The sequence below is a fragment of the Salvelinus sp. IW2-2015 genome, linkage group LG18, assembly GCF_002910315.2.
Source record: "Salvelinus sp. IW2-2015 linkage group LG18, ASM291031v2, whole genome shotgun sequence".
NCBI lineage: Eukaryota > Metazoa > Chordata > Actinopteri > Salmoniformes > Salmonidae > Salvelinus > Salvelinus sp. IW2-2015.
In genome coordinates this window covers 54,068,615-54,085,587 of record NC_036858.1, presented here as the reverse complement: position 1 = coordinate 54,085,587, position 16,973 = coordinate 54,068,615, and the positions used below count along the sequence as shown (strand labels likewise).

Genomic DNA, 16,973 nt, shown 5'->3' with positions numbered 1-16,973 from the left:
ATTTTCAGGCTGAATTGATGGGGAATTAATTTAGACGACAACTGAGAAGTGATGCGATACGTCAATTTTGTTTCCTTCACAACAAAACAGAAGATTTGCAATTAAAGGTAACCTAATGTTAGCTAGCTTGCAAGGGTAGCTGGGTAAATTTGCTAGCTAGATAAYGTTACAGTCCTGTATTGAACTCTGAAAGCCATCAGCTAAATCATATAGCTATCTTTTGGTTTACACACTTTTGGTTWAAATTTTGCCTATGGGTGTTTGTAAGTCTCCAACTCCGGTTGGAACTAACCTGGTTCAGYTTATCAACCAGTAAATTATTAGAATYAGGTGTGCTAGATTAGGATTGGATTGAAAACCTACAGGATGGTAGCTCTCCAGGAACAGGGTTGGAGAGCCCTGATGTAGAACCACCATAAAATAAATATGGATATTTTCTATCAATCTTTGAAATGTGTCTGCCTTTATGGATTCACATAAAATAGTTATATAAACTGTACAGGGGCCAAGGCTCTGTAGCATCAAACAGATGCTAGACATTAAGATATCCAACATTTTTTGTTTATTTGTCCAAATCTAAAATACAGGAGAGTGTCTACTATTTAATGCTACCTCAAGAGAACTGGGTATTCAAAAACAATRTTATATGGTAAAAGTAACATACAAAAAAAATWGTATGAACAGTGTAGTACAGTTCAGTGTGTCTGAGTGTGTCAGGTGTAGAGACACACAAGTGCAGAGAACTGTAGCTACAGATTGTTGCACCAGATAATGTGATTTACCCAAAGACATCTCGTCTATTTGACATCATGTCTATTTCAAGTCTTCTCTCATTGATCGAGACAGGTGGGTGTCTACCCCAAAGTACTGCATGTCATGATGACAGAGACCTGTCTCGATCAATGTGTGAGAAGACTTGAAATAGACACGATGGCGGTGCACATATTGTTGTATTACTTTTTTAATAACAGAGTATTTTCTAAATTCAAACTGACCCCCTGCAACTGGACACAGACATTTTATGAGGCACCTGTTTCCCCAAATCAAGGACGAAGATGGCATTGCTACTGTAGGTTGGTCGAAAAATCTCTGTGCAACACCAAACAGTAACTGTAACTCCCAGTAATGGATACCAAACATCTTTGGTTAAATCACATTATATTGTTTAACAATCTGTAGCTAAGAGAACTGGTGATCAGCAGATGAGGGGAGAGATGGTCTTGATGAAATTGCCATTCCAAAGAAACATACAGTATGTTCAGARAATACTTGTAAAGCTGTGGGAGGAGTGTTGTTCTGATCAAACTGCCATTCAGCTCCTCATGAGTCATCTGCTTGAAATCCAGCATAATGTCTAATCCAAAGAGAGAGAGAGAGAGAGAGAGAGAGAGAGAGAGAGAGAGAGAGAGAGAGAGAGAGAGAGAGAGAGAGAGAGAGAGTTCTGCTATAATGACACATGCAGGCCAAAGAATGTTGCTTCTGTATCTAGAAACCACTCCAGGAAGAAGCCCAGGCACTCCACAGTATTGTCTTTAGACAAATGACTAAATGATACTCTATTGTACAGTTTGAACAACAGTTCAGCATAACATCAACCTTAGGGTAAACTAGTTGAACATGTATACATGTGCACAGGCACAGAGATTACATTTACAACCATATCTAGCCTAATAGAATGAAATCTGGCATATCCCTCCCTCAATCTTTGCAGTGGCCAGACAGTACTAATTAGCCTAGGTAAGCAGGCAGACAGTATCTACCTACACCCATGTCTATCAGGCATGCTTAGGCAAATAATATTATAGCAAAACCAGCTTCAGTTTTAGAGATTTACAACATAAATTGTTGTATTGTTGTTTCTCCTCACTGTTTGCTAGTAAACTTAGCGAATAGCTTGYTGGATATGCAATACATGTTATTTAAATCTGTTTGGAATCCTATCTYGCGTCATGCCTATAATTTTGTGAGATTGAAATGCATCCAAGGTCATAATCATAACCAATGTCAACCCWYGTCAATTATGTTACATAGCTAGCTAGAAAAATGATTTACAGTTGCTGATGTTACACATGTTTGCTAACAAGTTGCAAATGTGAGCAGTGGTGCATAACAAGTTAGCAGGCACCAGGCTAACTAGCTAGCCAACTCCAGTTATGTGCTAAAGATCACTGATTGTAAAACCTCTTCTATTTTAAGTCATAGATATGGTTACTGTTTAGCTAGCTAGCTAGCTAGCTACATAGCTGGCTAAGTTAGCAAACATACCAATTAATTGATTCCCCCCACTGTAACACTGTTAGCCAGCAATACACAATACGGGTTTTAGTAGATATACAAAATTTAGCTAGGTGGCTTGCAGGAAAGATAATTTATTTAGCTAGGCACCGTATTTGTCATCTGCCCTCTTGGTGCTGGCATTGGCTGTAGCTGAGCTTCTRACGTTAGCTAAATCAAACTCTGTGTTTAGAATCCTCTTCGCTATATTGAAACATGTATGGTTGAATGTYACCATGTAGCTAATAAATGTTCCATCCTCAAATTCGTGTTGATGAGAGGAATCACTTGAAGCAAATGCGTCTGGTCAGTTCTTTGAGTTTTGCCCAAWGGATTGTTGTTAGTGTCACCCTCCTTTTAAAAAAAATCCCAGTTTGGGGAAGGGATGGGGGCCAGAGCACAAAGCACCTCCCAACACAAGTGGTAGTCTTTCAGAGACTACAACTTGAAAAACTGTGTCAGCTTGTATATTTAGCAATGAATCCGCTGATAGGAACATCGCTGAAAGATGTCCAATGGCTCTATCGAACAAGGACAGCCATATCTACACCCCAAAACACGTATAGTGAGATCAGTATAACATAGAGCCTTTGCGAAATGCCACAAAGTAGGACTACATGTATTTTTAGATCTTGCCCCCCCATCAATACTGCCATCATAGGGTTATCTATCATTCAGCATGCAAAGCCCTGACCTGCCTTCCTCCTGGGCAATTATGTGTAAAACACATCTCACTGTCCTAGAAATGCCTCAGACATGATAAAAACAAGCMCAGATTCCCCCAGGGTGAAATTCCCCTTTAAGGACATAGCATGAGCATGAAGGGTGAAATAAAATAATTGAGGGTATCAAACTTTAAAATGTAAGGTCAATGAAAACAGAACACAACYGAGGAAATCTGTCAATGTCAATATTCTATTATCTTACTGTACATGTGCCCCTGGACTAGTAGTGTACTGCTCTCCAAACTACTTTAAAAAACTCTGAATAAATACTGACCAAAGGAGAGAAAATTACTGAACGCACAACATTAGAGAGCAGCGAGCGCTCACCCTCTTGTTCTCCCTGACCCTAAATCCCTAGTTAACCCTTCTTCTCATTTCCTTTCATAGTATTATTGCTCCCTCCCTTCAGAAAATGTCAATCCCAATCGCTTGAAACCCTCATGTGATCTTTCTGCACCTACCTTGTTTCTTTCATCCCCTTTGTCTTTGCTACAATGATCGTGGATTTAGATTCTTGCCACATCTCCAGCACGCTAAGCCTCCCAGCGCTCATCCCCCCAGGTCTGCTCCTTCATCTGCCCACAATACCTTGTGGAGCTCATAAACCTGGTGTCAGGATGCAGCCACGGCTCATGGTCCTCTGCATATCAAACACCTTCCCCATACCTTTGATCACATCACCCTCACCTCATACTTTCTATGGCAAGACTGAGTTGGTACTGTAAGAAAAAAACTCTTGGTTGCGGGGTCTACCCTGCCTGAAACTAGAAATTTCACACACGAGAGAGAGAACGAGAGAATTAGGTAACAGTCAGTAATTTGTAGTTCATTTTTTAACTGTTTCCACTGTGAGCAGTCAGTGTCATGTCAGGCCAAAGTGTCCTTTCTCTTCTAGGTATCAAATGCTGGGTCACTCACTCACTAAGGATTTTGATAGAAAACACAAACCTTACCAATTACTCCAAATCCTTGGTCCCTCTATATTTATCAAAAGCAAAATTGGATTTCATTATTTAATCTGTCAAGATGGGAAATGTAACCATCTTCATTATAGATTTACAAACCAGGGCCATAACATAACCCACAAAAAATATGAACATCTCAAAGATCAGGGGACTGGGRGGGTCAATCTACTCAGCAGACATCCAACTGTGGGATACCACGGTGATACTGAATATTTCAATTTAATATGAAATATGCTGTTGATATTACTGGTTACTTAATAAGCATTAGTCAGGCAGTATGAATTATAATGATAGTAGTTATAAATTTGTACTAGCATGACTAGTAAGAGTTTATTTCAGACAATGACATAATGAGAAGGTTCCAGAAACAAATATTATCCAAAGTGAACAGAAGTATGGACAAAAATAAGAGAATAAAGACAAAATAATACACTATACAATATGCTCAATCAACACCAGATGATATGCCAGCCACTGTAGCTACATGCCAACATAGTCATTGTCCGAACTTATTTAAAAAAAWWAATAATAATATGGGAATTATTTAAGGACATTTAACATAGCATCATGTTTATGCATACAGTAATGTAACAGACGCCACAAGCTCCTTAAACCTAACAGACCAGACCGTACACTGTGGGCTGTTATAAATAGATAGAGAGAGAGAGGGAGAGAGAGRGAGAAGGACCATGCCTAAATCCAAACAAGGTCTAGTTCCTCTAGTGCAGGTATTCCCCCAGAGGTACGCGCAATCAAACTGTGATTCAAATTTAAAAAATAAAAACATTCTTCACATTTTCAAACAGTACATTTATATTTTCCAATGGGGCTATACATTTGGGTGAGTTTTTTTTCTAGCCTCGAGTAGCCTCGTTTCACTGCCAAAAATAAAATTAAACCATCTAGTGTTCAGCGAAATAACACAATGTCAAATACAGGTAGCCTAATCTATTTACGTTACTCTCTCGCCGGAAACCTTCACTCTTGGGCCTAGCAACGCTCCTSGTATATGTCCGTTACGTTATGGGAGGTCAATTAAGGAAGACATCCTCTTCTGMAAACCACTGGAAACCAGGACAACATGAGAGGATATTTTTAAAGTACTAGACAGCTTTGTGACATCAAATGGACTTTGGTGGTCAAGATGTGTTGGTATCTGTACTGATGGCGCAAAAGCCATGACAGGGAGACACAGTGGTGTGGTAACGTGCGTAAAAGCAGTTTCTCCCGACGCTACTTGGGTACACTGCAGCATCCACAGAGAAGCTCTTGCTGCCAAAGGAATGCAGTTTTGGACACTACAGTTTTGGACACTACAGTGAAAATGGTTAACTTTGTTAAAGCAAGGCCCCTGAACTCTCATGTATTTTCTGCATTATGCAATGATTTGGGCAGCAACCATGTAATGCTTTTACAACATACAGAAGTGYGCTGGTTATCAAGGGGCAAAGTATTGACATGTTTTTTTAAATTGAGAGACAAGCTTAAAGTTTGACTTACTGACCATCATTTTCACTTGTCTGACCGCTTGCATGATGATGAGTTTCTCACACGACTGGCCTATCTGGGTGATGTTTTTTCTCGTCTGAATGATCTGAATCTAGGATTATAGGGACTCTCCGAAATATATTCAATGTGCRGGACAAAATTTATTAAGAAGTTGGATCTCTTTTCTGTCTGCATTTACAAGGACAACACACAGGTCTTTCCATYATTGTATGATTTTTTGTGTGCAAATGAACTCAAGCTTACAGACAATGTCAAATGTGATATAGCGAAGCACCTGAGTGAGCTGGGTGTGCAATTACGCAGGTACTTTCCCGAAACGGACAACACAAACAACTGGATTCGTCATCCCTTTCATGCCCTGCCTCCAGTCCACTTACCGATATCTGAACAAGAGAGCCTCATCGAAATTGCAACAAGAGGTTCTGTGAAAATTGAATTTAATCAGAAGCCACTGCCAGATTTCTGTATAGGGCTGCACTCAGAGTTTCTTGCCTTGGCATATCACGCTGTTAAGACACTGATGCCCTTTGTAAGCACGTACCTATGTGAGAGTGGATTCTCGGCCCTCACTAGCATGAGGCCCTCACTAGCACTAAATACAGGCACAGACTGTGTGTGGAAAATGATTTAAGACAGACTCTCCAATACAACCCAACATTGCAGAGTTATGTGCATCCTTTCAGCACACCCTTCTCATTAACCTGTGGTGAGTTGTTCACAATTTTCGATGAACAAATAAGGTTTTATATGTAAGATGCTAAATAAAGAGCAAAATTATTGATTATTATAATATTATTATTTGTGCCCTAGTCCTATAAGAGCTCTTTGTCACTTCCCACGAGCCGGGTTGTGACAAAAACTCACACTCATTCTTATGTTTAATAAATGTATCGTATAGTGTGTGTSTGGCAGGCTTACAATGATAGCAAAAAACAACATTTGAGAGTGCGCTGACCCTGGTCCTAGAGGRGGTACACAGCTGGMGGTTGAATGTTTGAAGGGGTACAGGACTATAAAAAGTTTGTCAACCACTGCTCTAGTGWATGCAGTTATTTTGCTTCCTGCCTCTGAGGGGCGCTATACTACTGTGCTTTAACCACATTACACACCCCTTCTATTTACAGCCATGGAGGATWCCTCATTCAAGAGCACTGAGAAAGTCTTTTAGTTACTATGGAAACAAATAGAAGACCTGTTTGGATGAGAAGCTGAGAGAGAGGGGGGRAAATTCTTTATTATTTAAAGGGATCTCACCCCTTTTCTAATTAGTTTTGTCTAAAGGCCCCAAAAAGTGCCTCAGAGTACATCAGTATTCTAAAAAGCAGCCGAAAATCACAGCCCAGTGAAACATTTCAAATGGCAACAACTTGGTCCTCAGCTTGTCGAGACCAAAACTAAAGGGGCAGATATACTGCAAGTTTTTCATGGGTGAACAGTTTGCGCCTGCTATTTTCCGAGGAGATTAAAACATAAAAGGCTGAACATGAAGTAGCTAAATAAAGTTGGAAATAAGGGTTATTGGTGTTAAATAAAGACAGTATCATGGTTTGGGTTTTGTTTTTACATTACTTTTCCTTTTTGAACATAACAGTTGTAAACTTCGCACTTGTGTAAACATTCAGTAAAGCTGGCCCTAGATACCCACCATCACCCTGAAGCAACAACAATACATGACAGATACATTGCAAGTGTTTGCTTTTCTTCCATAYTGAATGCTCAAAATGTACCACTTAAACACCTATGGCTGCTAAAAGTGGGGATTAATTGGGTACGGGACGGTTTTCACGGACAAATATTCCCACCCCCTTCCCCCACAGTCCTTATTGAATACATAACGATTCCTTTCATTAGCCGGGTGATACTGGGGACATTAGTAATCATTTCTCTCAACTGGCAGCAGAATGTCAGGAGGGCAGAGTTTAACATTCACAGTGAGTACTCCCTGTCTCACTTTGACTGATYTGCATATAACCCACGTGGCGTTTCACTGCCACTCAAGGGGCTCTGGCTTGCAGGCACAGCCACAGCCTTTAGAAATGGCTCTTTCTTTTGTTAATTTATGAACACAACCAGCAARTAGCTTTGTTCACCTTTTTATCATCTGGAAAAATAAGCTCAATTCAACCACAAATGCTTTTACTTAAGCGGTCATTATGTGTTTGCTTGGAAATATGCTTATGTTTAAGCATGTTGAAATAGGCTAGGCTACTGATGTATGTTTCCCAGACATCAAACTATTAGCTAGCAGATTACAATGTCCTTTCACAAAATGTTGTTTCATCTAGCCAAAATCCATGACCTTGAAGGAATGACTCGAACGACTTAAAAAAAAAGAATTTCCCTTCCTTTCATGGATTTAAAACTTGTTCTTCATAACATTACTTTAGTGTAGCGTATACACACCCACAATCCTCTTCGAAGGTGACATAACAAAAAAAAATCAGGATTAGAAATACACATAACTGACAGACCATATAAGCAAATGGCCCATGAAACAGCAACATTTGCTTCACATCCCTTTGGTTTTCAGAGTGATTTCCAATTGTGCCTGCTGTGTGCTTTTCATTAAAAAAACACAGTAAAGTGGTATTCCTTTCACAGATCAAATTTTGCCTGCACATTCTGTTGGCTATTGGCGGTAGGCTATATACAACTGTTGAAAAGGCCAGAACAACCCATTTAGCTCATTACCTACGCTCTCTTTCAAGCCCAGGGAATCGATCAACAGAGGCCATTGTGCCATTGTTGAGAGGCCTTGTGAATCACTAACAACATCATGTCTCACCCTTACAATCCACACACTTTTCCTTTATGGAGTTCAGGGATTAAACAGCATGTGCTCAGACATCCATAAATCAATGTTATGGTACCACATTGTCACTGTTTAACATTCTTGATAATGACAAATTATATTTCAATAAGCTCTTAGCAGAAAGACACTTTCCCATTTCCACTTATGAAAGGTTCAATGAGACAAAACCCAGGACTAGACAAGTCAGGTTCAAGTCAGGTTGAAAGTCAGGTTCAATTTAATGATATAATGGATAAGCAGATAGTGATCCTGAGGTCCTTAGCTGTACCACAAGGTCAACCAAACTGTGCCGCTATGTCCATGACCAAGCCTAAACTCTAATTACGCAATGTAATTTAAGAATTCCATTAAGAATTAAATATTGAATGTTTAAGCCACATCCATAATGCACAATGTTCATCAAGGGAATACAGCTCATGGTATGAATGCTCTAGCTCGTCACCAAAATGAATATAAATAAATAAAGGAAAGAATAAAAATGGAAAAGGTAACGGGCCAAATGTACCATCAGTGTATGCAAATAAATGATCTGGGAGTGAAGGATTGAGRGCTCTCTCTCTCAAAGGGCAAGGCATTTTGGCTCAATCAAAAAGGGTCAACTAATCAACACATGCTGTTTAAAAGCWCAAATCCCCTTAGACTGACTTACAAACAGGGGTCAGGAGTGTTAGCAATGTAAAACCATTATAGATCCATGGCTTCGTTTTTAGTAGCTCTGCTGGTTTGTTCTCCAGTCTCCTGTTGTTGTTGTTGTAAACAAAATATATCCTTTGAAACKAACTTGTTTTTTCAGTGTTCAACCCAGTATGGTCAAGAGAGTATGTGCTGTTTGCTTTGCTTCAGCTGTGTCTTGGTACACAAAACACCCTCTATTGTTTATGTGAACTCCAGAGTAACTTCTTAATTACATTTAATCACATTAACAAAAGCCCCAAATCTCTCAAAAGAAGGAGCTCAGGTGGATTTCCTCTCATGCGTCTCACACTCCCCTCTTGATCTGACACTTGAAAAATGAAAACAGGTTAAATTTGGTTTAAAAAGTAGAAGGTAGCTAAAGCTAGATTCTGTATGTTTCCATGAAAATAGCTTATACTGTATATGAAAACAAGTAGCTTTATGCATACATCTAACCATTTTTATTGAAAACAACATCATTCCATGTTTATCATGTCAACCATAAAACGTTGGTGTGTGTCTCCCATATCCAAGTCATGTCTCAAGTGGCCATGCTGCTATAAGGTAGAGGCTCGGTGTGTGAAGTGGCAGGGTGGAGACATAGAGACGGTGAGTGGCAGCAACTACAAGGCCACCTGTCTGGGTTTTTGTGTCTCCTCAGAGACGCAGGGACATAAAGGAGAGAGAGAGAAAGAGGGAAAGAGAGGGGGATGAAAAAGAGAGGGAGTGTGAGAGAGGACATATGAGTGGCAGTTGTCACCGCCCAAGCTCTCACGACTGTCAATAAATGACAGAAAGTTCAGCCTTGGTCTTTGAAAAACCCATACTCCCCTCTTTTGCAAAGAAAAAAAGGGGTCCTCAAAACCATTTGGTAAAGCCAGTGAAAATTGGCTTGATATTAGCCTTGATTGATAGTGAAGATGATGGTACCAAGACCAACCAATTAGACTTGAAGTGAGAACAACAACAACAAAAGGTACTCTCTCTTTGATAAGCTGTTGCAAATCAGTTTTTAGAACTGTAGACAAACCAAAACCGAAAATATCGTACCTTTACACGTTGGTAGGGCCTTGTTCCATATAGGTTTTCCATCCAAACCGATAACACATGTGATTGTGGCTTGTCCAACAGCAGTATATCCCGAGTTACATTGATAGGTCACTGTGGAGCCCAGTTTGTAGTCCATCCCCACACGACTGCCRTTCATGATATTACCAGGGTCAAAACATGCCTCCCTGGGTTTCTCTGTGGAATAGAAAACATATACAAGCTCAAGATAAAGTACTGTGCAGGACAACAGGTCTTGAGCAGAGAGAATTGATTTCAATACAACACCAAGGAGGAAAATGTAAAACCATTTTTATTTTGCTAAAGCATTGTAATTTATCCATAAATGCAAAAGAAACTCAGCAGTTGAAAAGCCCAGATATCATGAACAGGTAGGGTATGCATCCTGAGATATTTGATGCATTCAAACACTGAACACTGAACCCAGAAGCTGCTACTGATATTTTGATCCCCTAGTTTATCGCCTAGACTTCTGCTGTGGCTCTGCGGTGAACCTTAATGTAGGAGGCAGAACACATGGAGTTTGAGAGTAAAAAAGAGCAGGTACAGTAGAGTTGCTCCAAGGCATCCTCAATAGAAAAGACCAGCACAGAGGGAAATGCAAGGTAAGCATGTGGGTCTGTAGAGGCAGCCAACCAGTGTCCTTCTGGCAACAGACACTCAAAGAAGGACAGTTGGAAAAAGCTCTGGAGGTGGTGCTTGTATACACTGCCAAACAAGATGACAGCTAACAACCCACTTCTCTCTGCTGCCTTGTGCTTTAAGAAGCAGTGAATGTTGGAGGGTAGAGGTGGGAGATTTTATCACTGAAATTGCTATAGTGCATCACAATTTCATCCGCATTCCAATACCCAGAGAGGGAAAATGTTTCTCAACACACAAGGCCAAAGTATACATGCCAATGCCCTCAACCTAAAGCTACATTTTGATATGGATTTATGAATACAATTAGAAATAAAGTAGTAGAAAACATCAACAAATATATTAAGTTTATTACAGTAATAAGTATGAAAACAGAAATGGCATTATTTTAACCTTCTCAACATTTAAATTACCTTAGTTAATGGTGCATGGATGGGAGAAAAATATGAATATAGGAGATTGATTTACAGAAAAAAAGAGCGTAGATTATATTTTCAATTAGAGAGAGAAGAAACATTTGAGTGCTTTCAGCCTTGGGAGATGGAAAATCTCACTGAGTTCCAATGAAAGGCAATTAACTGTTTTTATTGACAAAAGCACAGTTAAATACAGGACCAACAAAACAAAACGACAAATTATGCCATTGATTGGTTTGAAAAAATCTTCCAGGAAGAACGAGACGTTGAAGTGGCAAAATACTATACACATCTGTGTTCATGTGTTTTGTGACTTTCATTGATTTTCTGTAACAAATCAAACCAATTATCCAGTTGATCTACAGTAGTTCTATCATCAATGCCTTTAATCAAAAAGCATTTCATAAAAAGAAGTAGGTTGGAATACATACTGTTTTTCAGATACTGCATAGCTGTGTGTAGACAACAGACAAAATAAGGACATCTAGCTGACAGGGAGAACAACATGCAATAAGGCTTATAAAAACATGTTGTCTATAGAATGTATTCTCCACTTCCTGGAAATCTTTCATCTTAGAAATCTATATCTGTTGAAAGCATTTTTTATAGAGACATCAACCTTACGATATGGCCAATGCTATACACTTTCATAGAAACCTAGGGTCACTTCCTGTGAGACTAACATGTTGACAACTTGCCTTTGAATTCAATGGCAAAGCCAGACATCCCGAGGGAAGCGTCACTCCTGAAAGCGAGGAAGAGGCTGTTGCCACTGCTCTCGATGCGCTCCGGGGCCTGATTTCCCTGCAGGCTGCTGATCAATGGGCCGTTGGAGTTATCCCCCTCATAGATGTGCAGGAAGTCATAGCTGGGCTCCATGTTGAAACTGGAAGTATGCAATAGAAAACAATGTTTATTAAAGACTGATGCCTGATTCGCAGGTTGGCATATATTGGGATGATTTATGTACTGGAGGCAGCTCTGCAAGTGTTTCACTAGTTGGCCACCAAGTCATAAAATCTGATTGTAAACCTAACCCTAACATTAACCACACTGCTAACCTTATGCCTAGCCCTACGTATATTTTTGTTTTCATAACTTTTTATGATATATAGCCAATTTTGACTTTGCCACTGGCTCATCTAGTGAAAATCCAGGACAAGATTCATCCCAAATCACATCAACCTGAGCCTGAATTACACCGTAGTGCCAACCAGAACCATACTCTGTTGGCTCGGATTTTTCCATTCACATTGTTCTTCCCAGCAACTATGGCAAGGCCAGGCCAGGCCAGTTCAGCTCGCCTTGGCCCTACATTGTGAAGCAGGCATGTGGGGGCCTGTTTGTACTGTCTGTAACTGCCATTAGAGGGATGGTGAGCAAGTAATGTTCTGATGAATCTGAGATCAACTGATAAGAGTTCTTTGGCATTTTTCTCATTTGAGCCTATGTAATTCCTGTGGGTTGTGGTGCTTTGTAATTCGAGGAACTATAGTCCATTTTATCAAAGCTATTCCATCTATAGGTATCATCTAGGTATATGGCGTAATACAGTAACACACATCGATTTGGATAATATTTGAACAAAGGCAAACTATTTCACCTCAAACACAGATGTGTTTGATGTTTGTTTACGGTAATTGCCAAACTGACAAAGACAGAGTGGATTCGCTCTTTCCATCTGTTCTTTGACTTTGGTCCTTATTACCGTGGGTAGCTCACAGCGTAGCATGAGCGACATACCTTTTGAAAATTAGAGCTATAACAAAGTCAGGGTTGACTTTAATTCTCCAGTCACATTCCTTTCCTGGTGGGTACGGCTGTGGATAGTTGGGTGATAGAATCACCCCAGCAGGGCCTGTCACATTGCCGCCGCAGGTAGCTATCACATCAAGGAGAGTGAGGGCAACACACAGGTTTTAATACGACTTGTCTCCATCACATTAACTGTTTATGTTGATTGAAGTGACAAAACAGGCCACCATGCACAGACGTTCAGTGACAAACAGTAGCGATGGAATTCCTCCCTGCCACTGTCATTCAGAAAAGTTATTCACATCTTTGCTTCTTTAATTTTACCGTTGTGTGAGACTTGTTTGAATGTCAATTCAAGCGTGAGCTAAGCAAAATAAGACTCCATTTTAGTTTCAATCCTGTCAATCATGTACTTGATTGGAAGGGTTTGTAAGAGCAACATGTTTCTAATCTTAGTAATCTTCCACCATTACAAATGATTCTTGCTATAAATGGCCTTCCATCAAACAATTATTAGTGGTGTGGTAAACATACCAAAAGACTAGAAGTGACAAAGCACACTGTCTGACAAGAGGATTGGTTGACAATGGCTGAAAATGCCAATTACATTTCAGTTACTGATTAATCATTTTTCACAGGGGGATTCACACTCTACTGAGACATGGTTTACATTCCTAATGTTACAGTTCATTCATTCTAATAATAAACATGTCACTCATTCAACATAAAGTAATTAAGCAGACACAAATGAGTGGTGGTTCATAAAACACTGTTTACATGGATTTTCAGATACCACAAATCCTTCAATGAAAACAACGCAGCGGCCTTGCATACACATCCCAAATTACCTTCTTGCAGCAGAATTATCCTAAAGGGAAGGAACATCTACCTATTGTACAAACCCTTTGCGGACATCAAGCCAAGAAGAGAAATAACAGTGAAGTCCTTTCTCCATTACTGTGGAAGTCAAAGCAACATACCTATACAGGTTGGAGGGTCTGGTTGCCAGTAGAACCTGTTGTTGAGCTGTACACAGGTGATCTTGTCCAGGCCCTGGACCTGGTAACCTGGGTCACACTGGAAGGTGATGGTGTCCCCGGGCTCCCGACTATCCCCGTAACGCGTCCCGTTCTGGGGTGTCCCAGGGTCATTACAGGTCATGGCAGTAGTAGCTGAAATCACACAAATGAATCCCTTATAAACATTTTGACAGGACGGTTTTAAATCATACAACTCTCATTTCTTTCAGCCAACGGCTGATAAAGATATAAGCATAATTTCATGTGTTGAAATCATTGGACTGGCAGCAAACTGATTTGTGGAGACTAATTGTCTTTTAAATCATATTTCCAGAAAATATTTGCCATTTATATACAAATGCTATGCTCAATTGAATTTACATATATTTGTATGAAATACTTATTTGTCAAAAGGATTTGTCATAACAGTGTTTTATACATGGCCCAGAGTAGGATAAAGAGAGGGAAATCTCAAGAAACATACTGTAGCCTTTGTCTGAAAAGCTACTGAATAGAATGTCATGTCCGAATTCCTCTGGTCCATTGTGACAGGTACTACTTACTTGAGAACTGAATGGAGAAGCCTGACTTGCTGATGAAGTAATCACTGTCAAGCTGGAGCGTTAGGATGTTGAAGGTGCTGTGGGTGTCTTCGGGCAGAGCTGACCCACTCCATTCCTTCAGGAGGAAACCCCCCTCTGTTGGACCGTCCCACACCTTCAGGATGTCATGAGCCACTTCCGTGTCAAACACTATGAAGTGGAGGCTAAATAGAGAAAGGGAGGGCGATATTGATTACACACTATGCACCTCCTTAAGAATTAGAACCTTTCATACTGAAGTCTGGTCTTACCATTGGTTTACATCTGTGACAAACACCTACACACTCAACAATACTCTATAAATCAACTGACCAAGGGTTGCTACTGACTTGTAATAAGAAAATATCATTGGAATTCTATAGAACCAGTTCTCAAGTAATGTCTCAGACCAATGAAACATCTATATTAGATCAGTCTTGCTCACCAAACCATTTAAGGAATGTTTCAGTTATGTTCAGCAATAATTAGGGAGAGGATGAGTTCCTTTGATTTTTACATTTTTACATTTTATTCAGTTAGCAGGCGGTCCTATCCAGAGCGACTTTAATTAGTGCATTCATAAAGGTGAGACAACAACATATCACTATCGTAGTAATTACATTTTCCCTTAACAAAGTAGTTATCAGCAAAGTCAGTGCTAGTAGGAAAAGACAAGTGTCATGAGATTTAATTAAGATACTCTTTAAAGAGGTCGGGTTTGAGAAGATTTCCTTAATAAAGTCTAATAGCCAGTGATGTCAATTGTATCTCTCCTCCTCCTTCATCTGTAAATTGSTTGAACTGAATTGGCATATCTGATTTCTATGGCATTTCAAGTGTGCATAATTGGTTTATCTTGGGGGTTATTGTTTTGTTTTTAAGAAGCCAGTAATGGACTTGAAGGAATAGATGCTAATGGTAGGAAGGCTAGCAGTGGGGTGAAATGCAATCAGCAATGGCACATTTAATCACAGCTTATTTTCCAAAAGTGCAGCAGAACAAWTGCTCCGCTATACTAGACACGCCTCGCTATAAACTCACTGATTTCATTTCAAATTTAAATGGAGTCAAGAAAAATTGGGCTATTGTGTATCTAATTGCCTATTCCAAGGGGGTGTGTCCCTATTGTGAGATACTGTACCTGATGGTTTTGCCTGTGTCCGCTTCGATAGACCAGGTACAGTGGAGGTTATTGTCATAGGGTGCAGGGTAACCCGGGGAGAGTATCCGTCCAGATATTGCACCTGCGATGTGGCCTCCGCATTCAGCTAGATAAGGAAACCAAAATGTCTCATATCATCAAAAATAGAAATCCGATTAAATTAGCCTTCTCTCTGGCATCAACCAGCTGAATTTATAAACATTACATAATACATCACATCATTACATGCACTTGAAATAATCAAATATGTTCTCAAGCGTCTCAAAATACATGTGTATTATTTTAGTGACTGCTGACGACACTGGAAAAGAGGAGAGGATATCCCTATTATKTCGCATCGTTCAAAGGAAATAAAAAATACAATGGCAGCCTAAGGCAATGTCATCCATTTTCCATGCTACTTTTCGGCTGTATGGAAATTTGTCTGAAACGAGCTGGGCTAATTAAGGAATGAGGCTGAAGAATGACACTGTAATGTATCAGTTCTCTCCAGTACAGAAAGCTCAGACTGTCCATACTTCAATTAAGAGGGAGACACACACAGTTTGTATAGCTTTAGGGGCAATAATATAGCCAGCATTAGGGGATAMATGTTCATAGCTGTTAACTAGCGTAACTATTTCAGTATACTATAAATGACAGCATGTTAGCCCGGGGTTTGACTCGGAGTTAGCCTGAGAGAGCGTAACTGGCAAAGCTGGTCATATAATGGAATCAGTACAATATTAATAACAGTGGGACAGAATGCAGACAACACAACAAATTCCATGTTGACTGGTAAAACGGTATAATATTTTCAAACGCATCAGATGAAAATGAATCCTTTGGTATGGGCATCTTGAACTTGACCATTACCATGGTAATTAAAATGTAAACAAAATGTTACTTAGGAATGGTAAGTGTTTCACCATAATAAGGAATTGTATCCTTGATGATTAGATTTGTTTCTTTTCAGCTGTGACTCACTCACCTAGACAGGAAGGTAAAGGTTTGTCCCAAACCCTACGGTCTCCACTTAGGCATGTCAGAGTGCTGCTTCCATGGAGAGTATAGCCAGGGTTACAACTGTACAACACAAATGTGTTTGCAAAATGGCCATCATCTTGAATCTTGTATCCGTAATTCGGAGTTCCTGGYTCTTCACACTTGACGAGGTCAAAACCTACAAAGACAGATTTGAGACTGTTACTCATTCAAACATAACAAACATTCATTTATTTTCATTAATGACAAAGGTTGAACAATAAAAAAGACATCTGTCTGGTGAAATAAAGCAAGCTGCTTCAAGCATTCTAGTTTGACTTTATATTAGTGATGCTTTTCATACATCAGCCTTGAGCATGCAATATTGTAGTTCAAGGTTATTGTAG

At 39.7% G+C, this 16,973-nt stretch overlaps 1 protein-coding gene across 1 annotated transcript in view; it reads right to left on the bottom strand.

The window, feature by feature from the left end:
* LOC111977959 (CUB and sushi domain-containing protein 1-like) overlaps positions 1–16,973 on the bottom strand; it is a 638,095-nt gene that overhangs the window by 99,234 nt on the left and 521,888 nt on the right. Inside the window, exons 24-30 of the mRNA XM_070448606.1 lie at positions 16,574–16,765; positions 15,583–15,709; positions 14,424–14,626; positions 13,822–14,013; positions 12,830–12,968; positions 11,785–11,972; positions 10,011–10,205 (exon numbers count right to left, since the gene is read on the bottom strand). Of these exons, the coding sequence (XP_070304707.1) occupies positions 10,011–10,205; positions 11,785–11,972; positions 12,830–12,968; positions 13,822–14,013; positions 14,424–14,626; positions 15,583–15,709; positions 16,574–16,765 (1,236 nt within the window). The remainder of the gene's footprint in view (positions 1–10,010; positions 10,206–11,784; positions 11,973–12,829; positions 12,969–13,821; positions 14,014–14,423; positions 14,627–15,582; positions 15,710–16,573; positions 16,766–16,973) is intronic.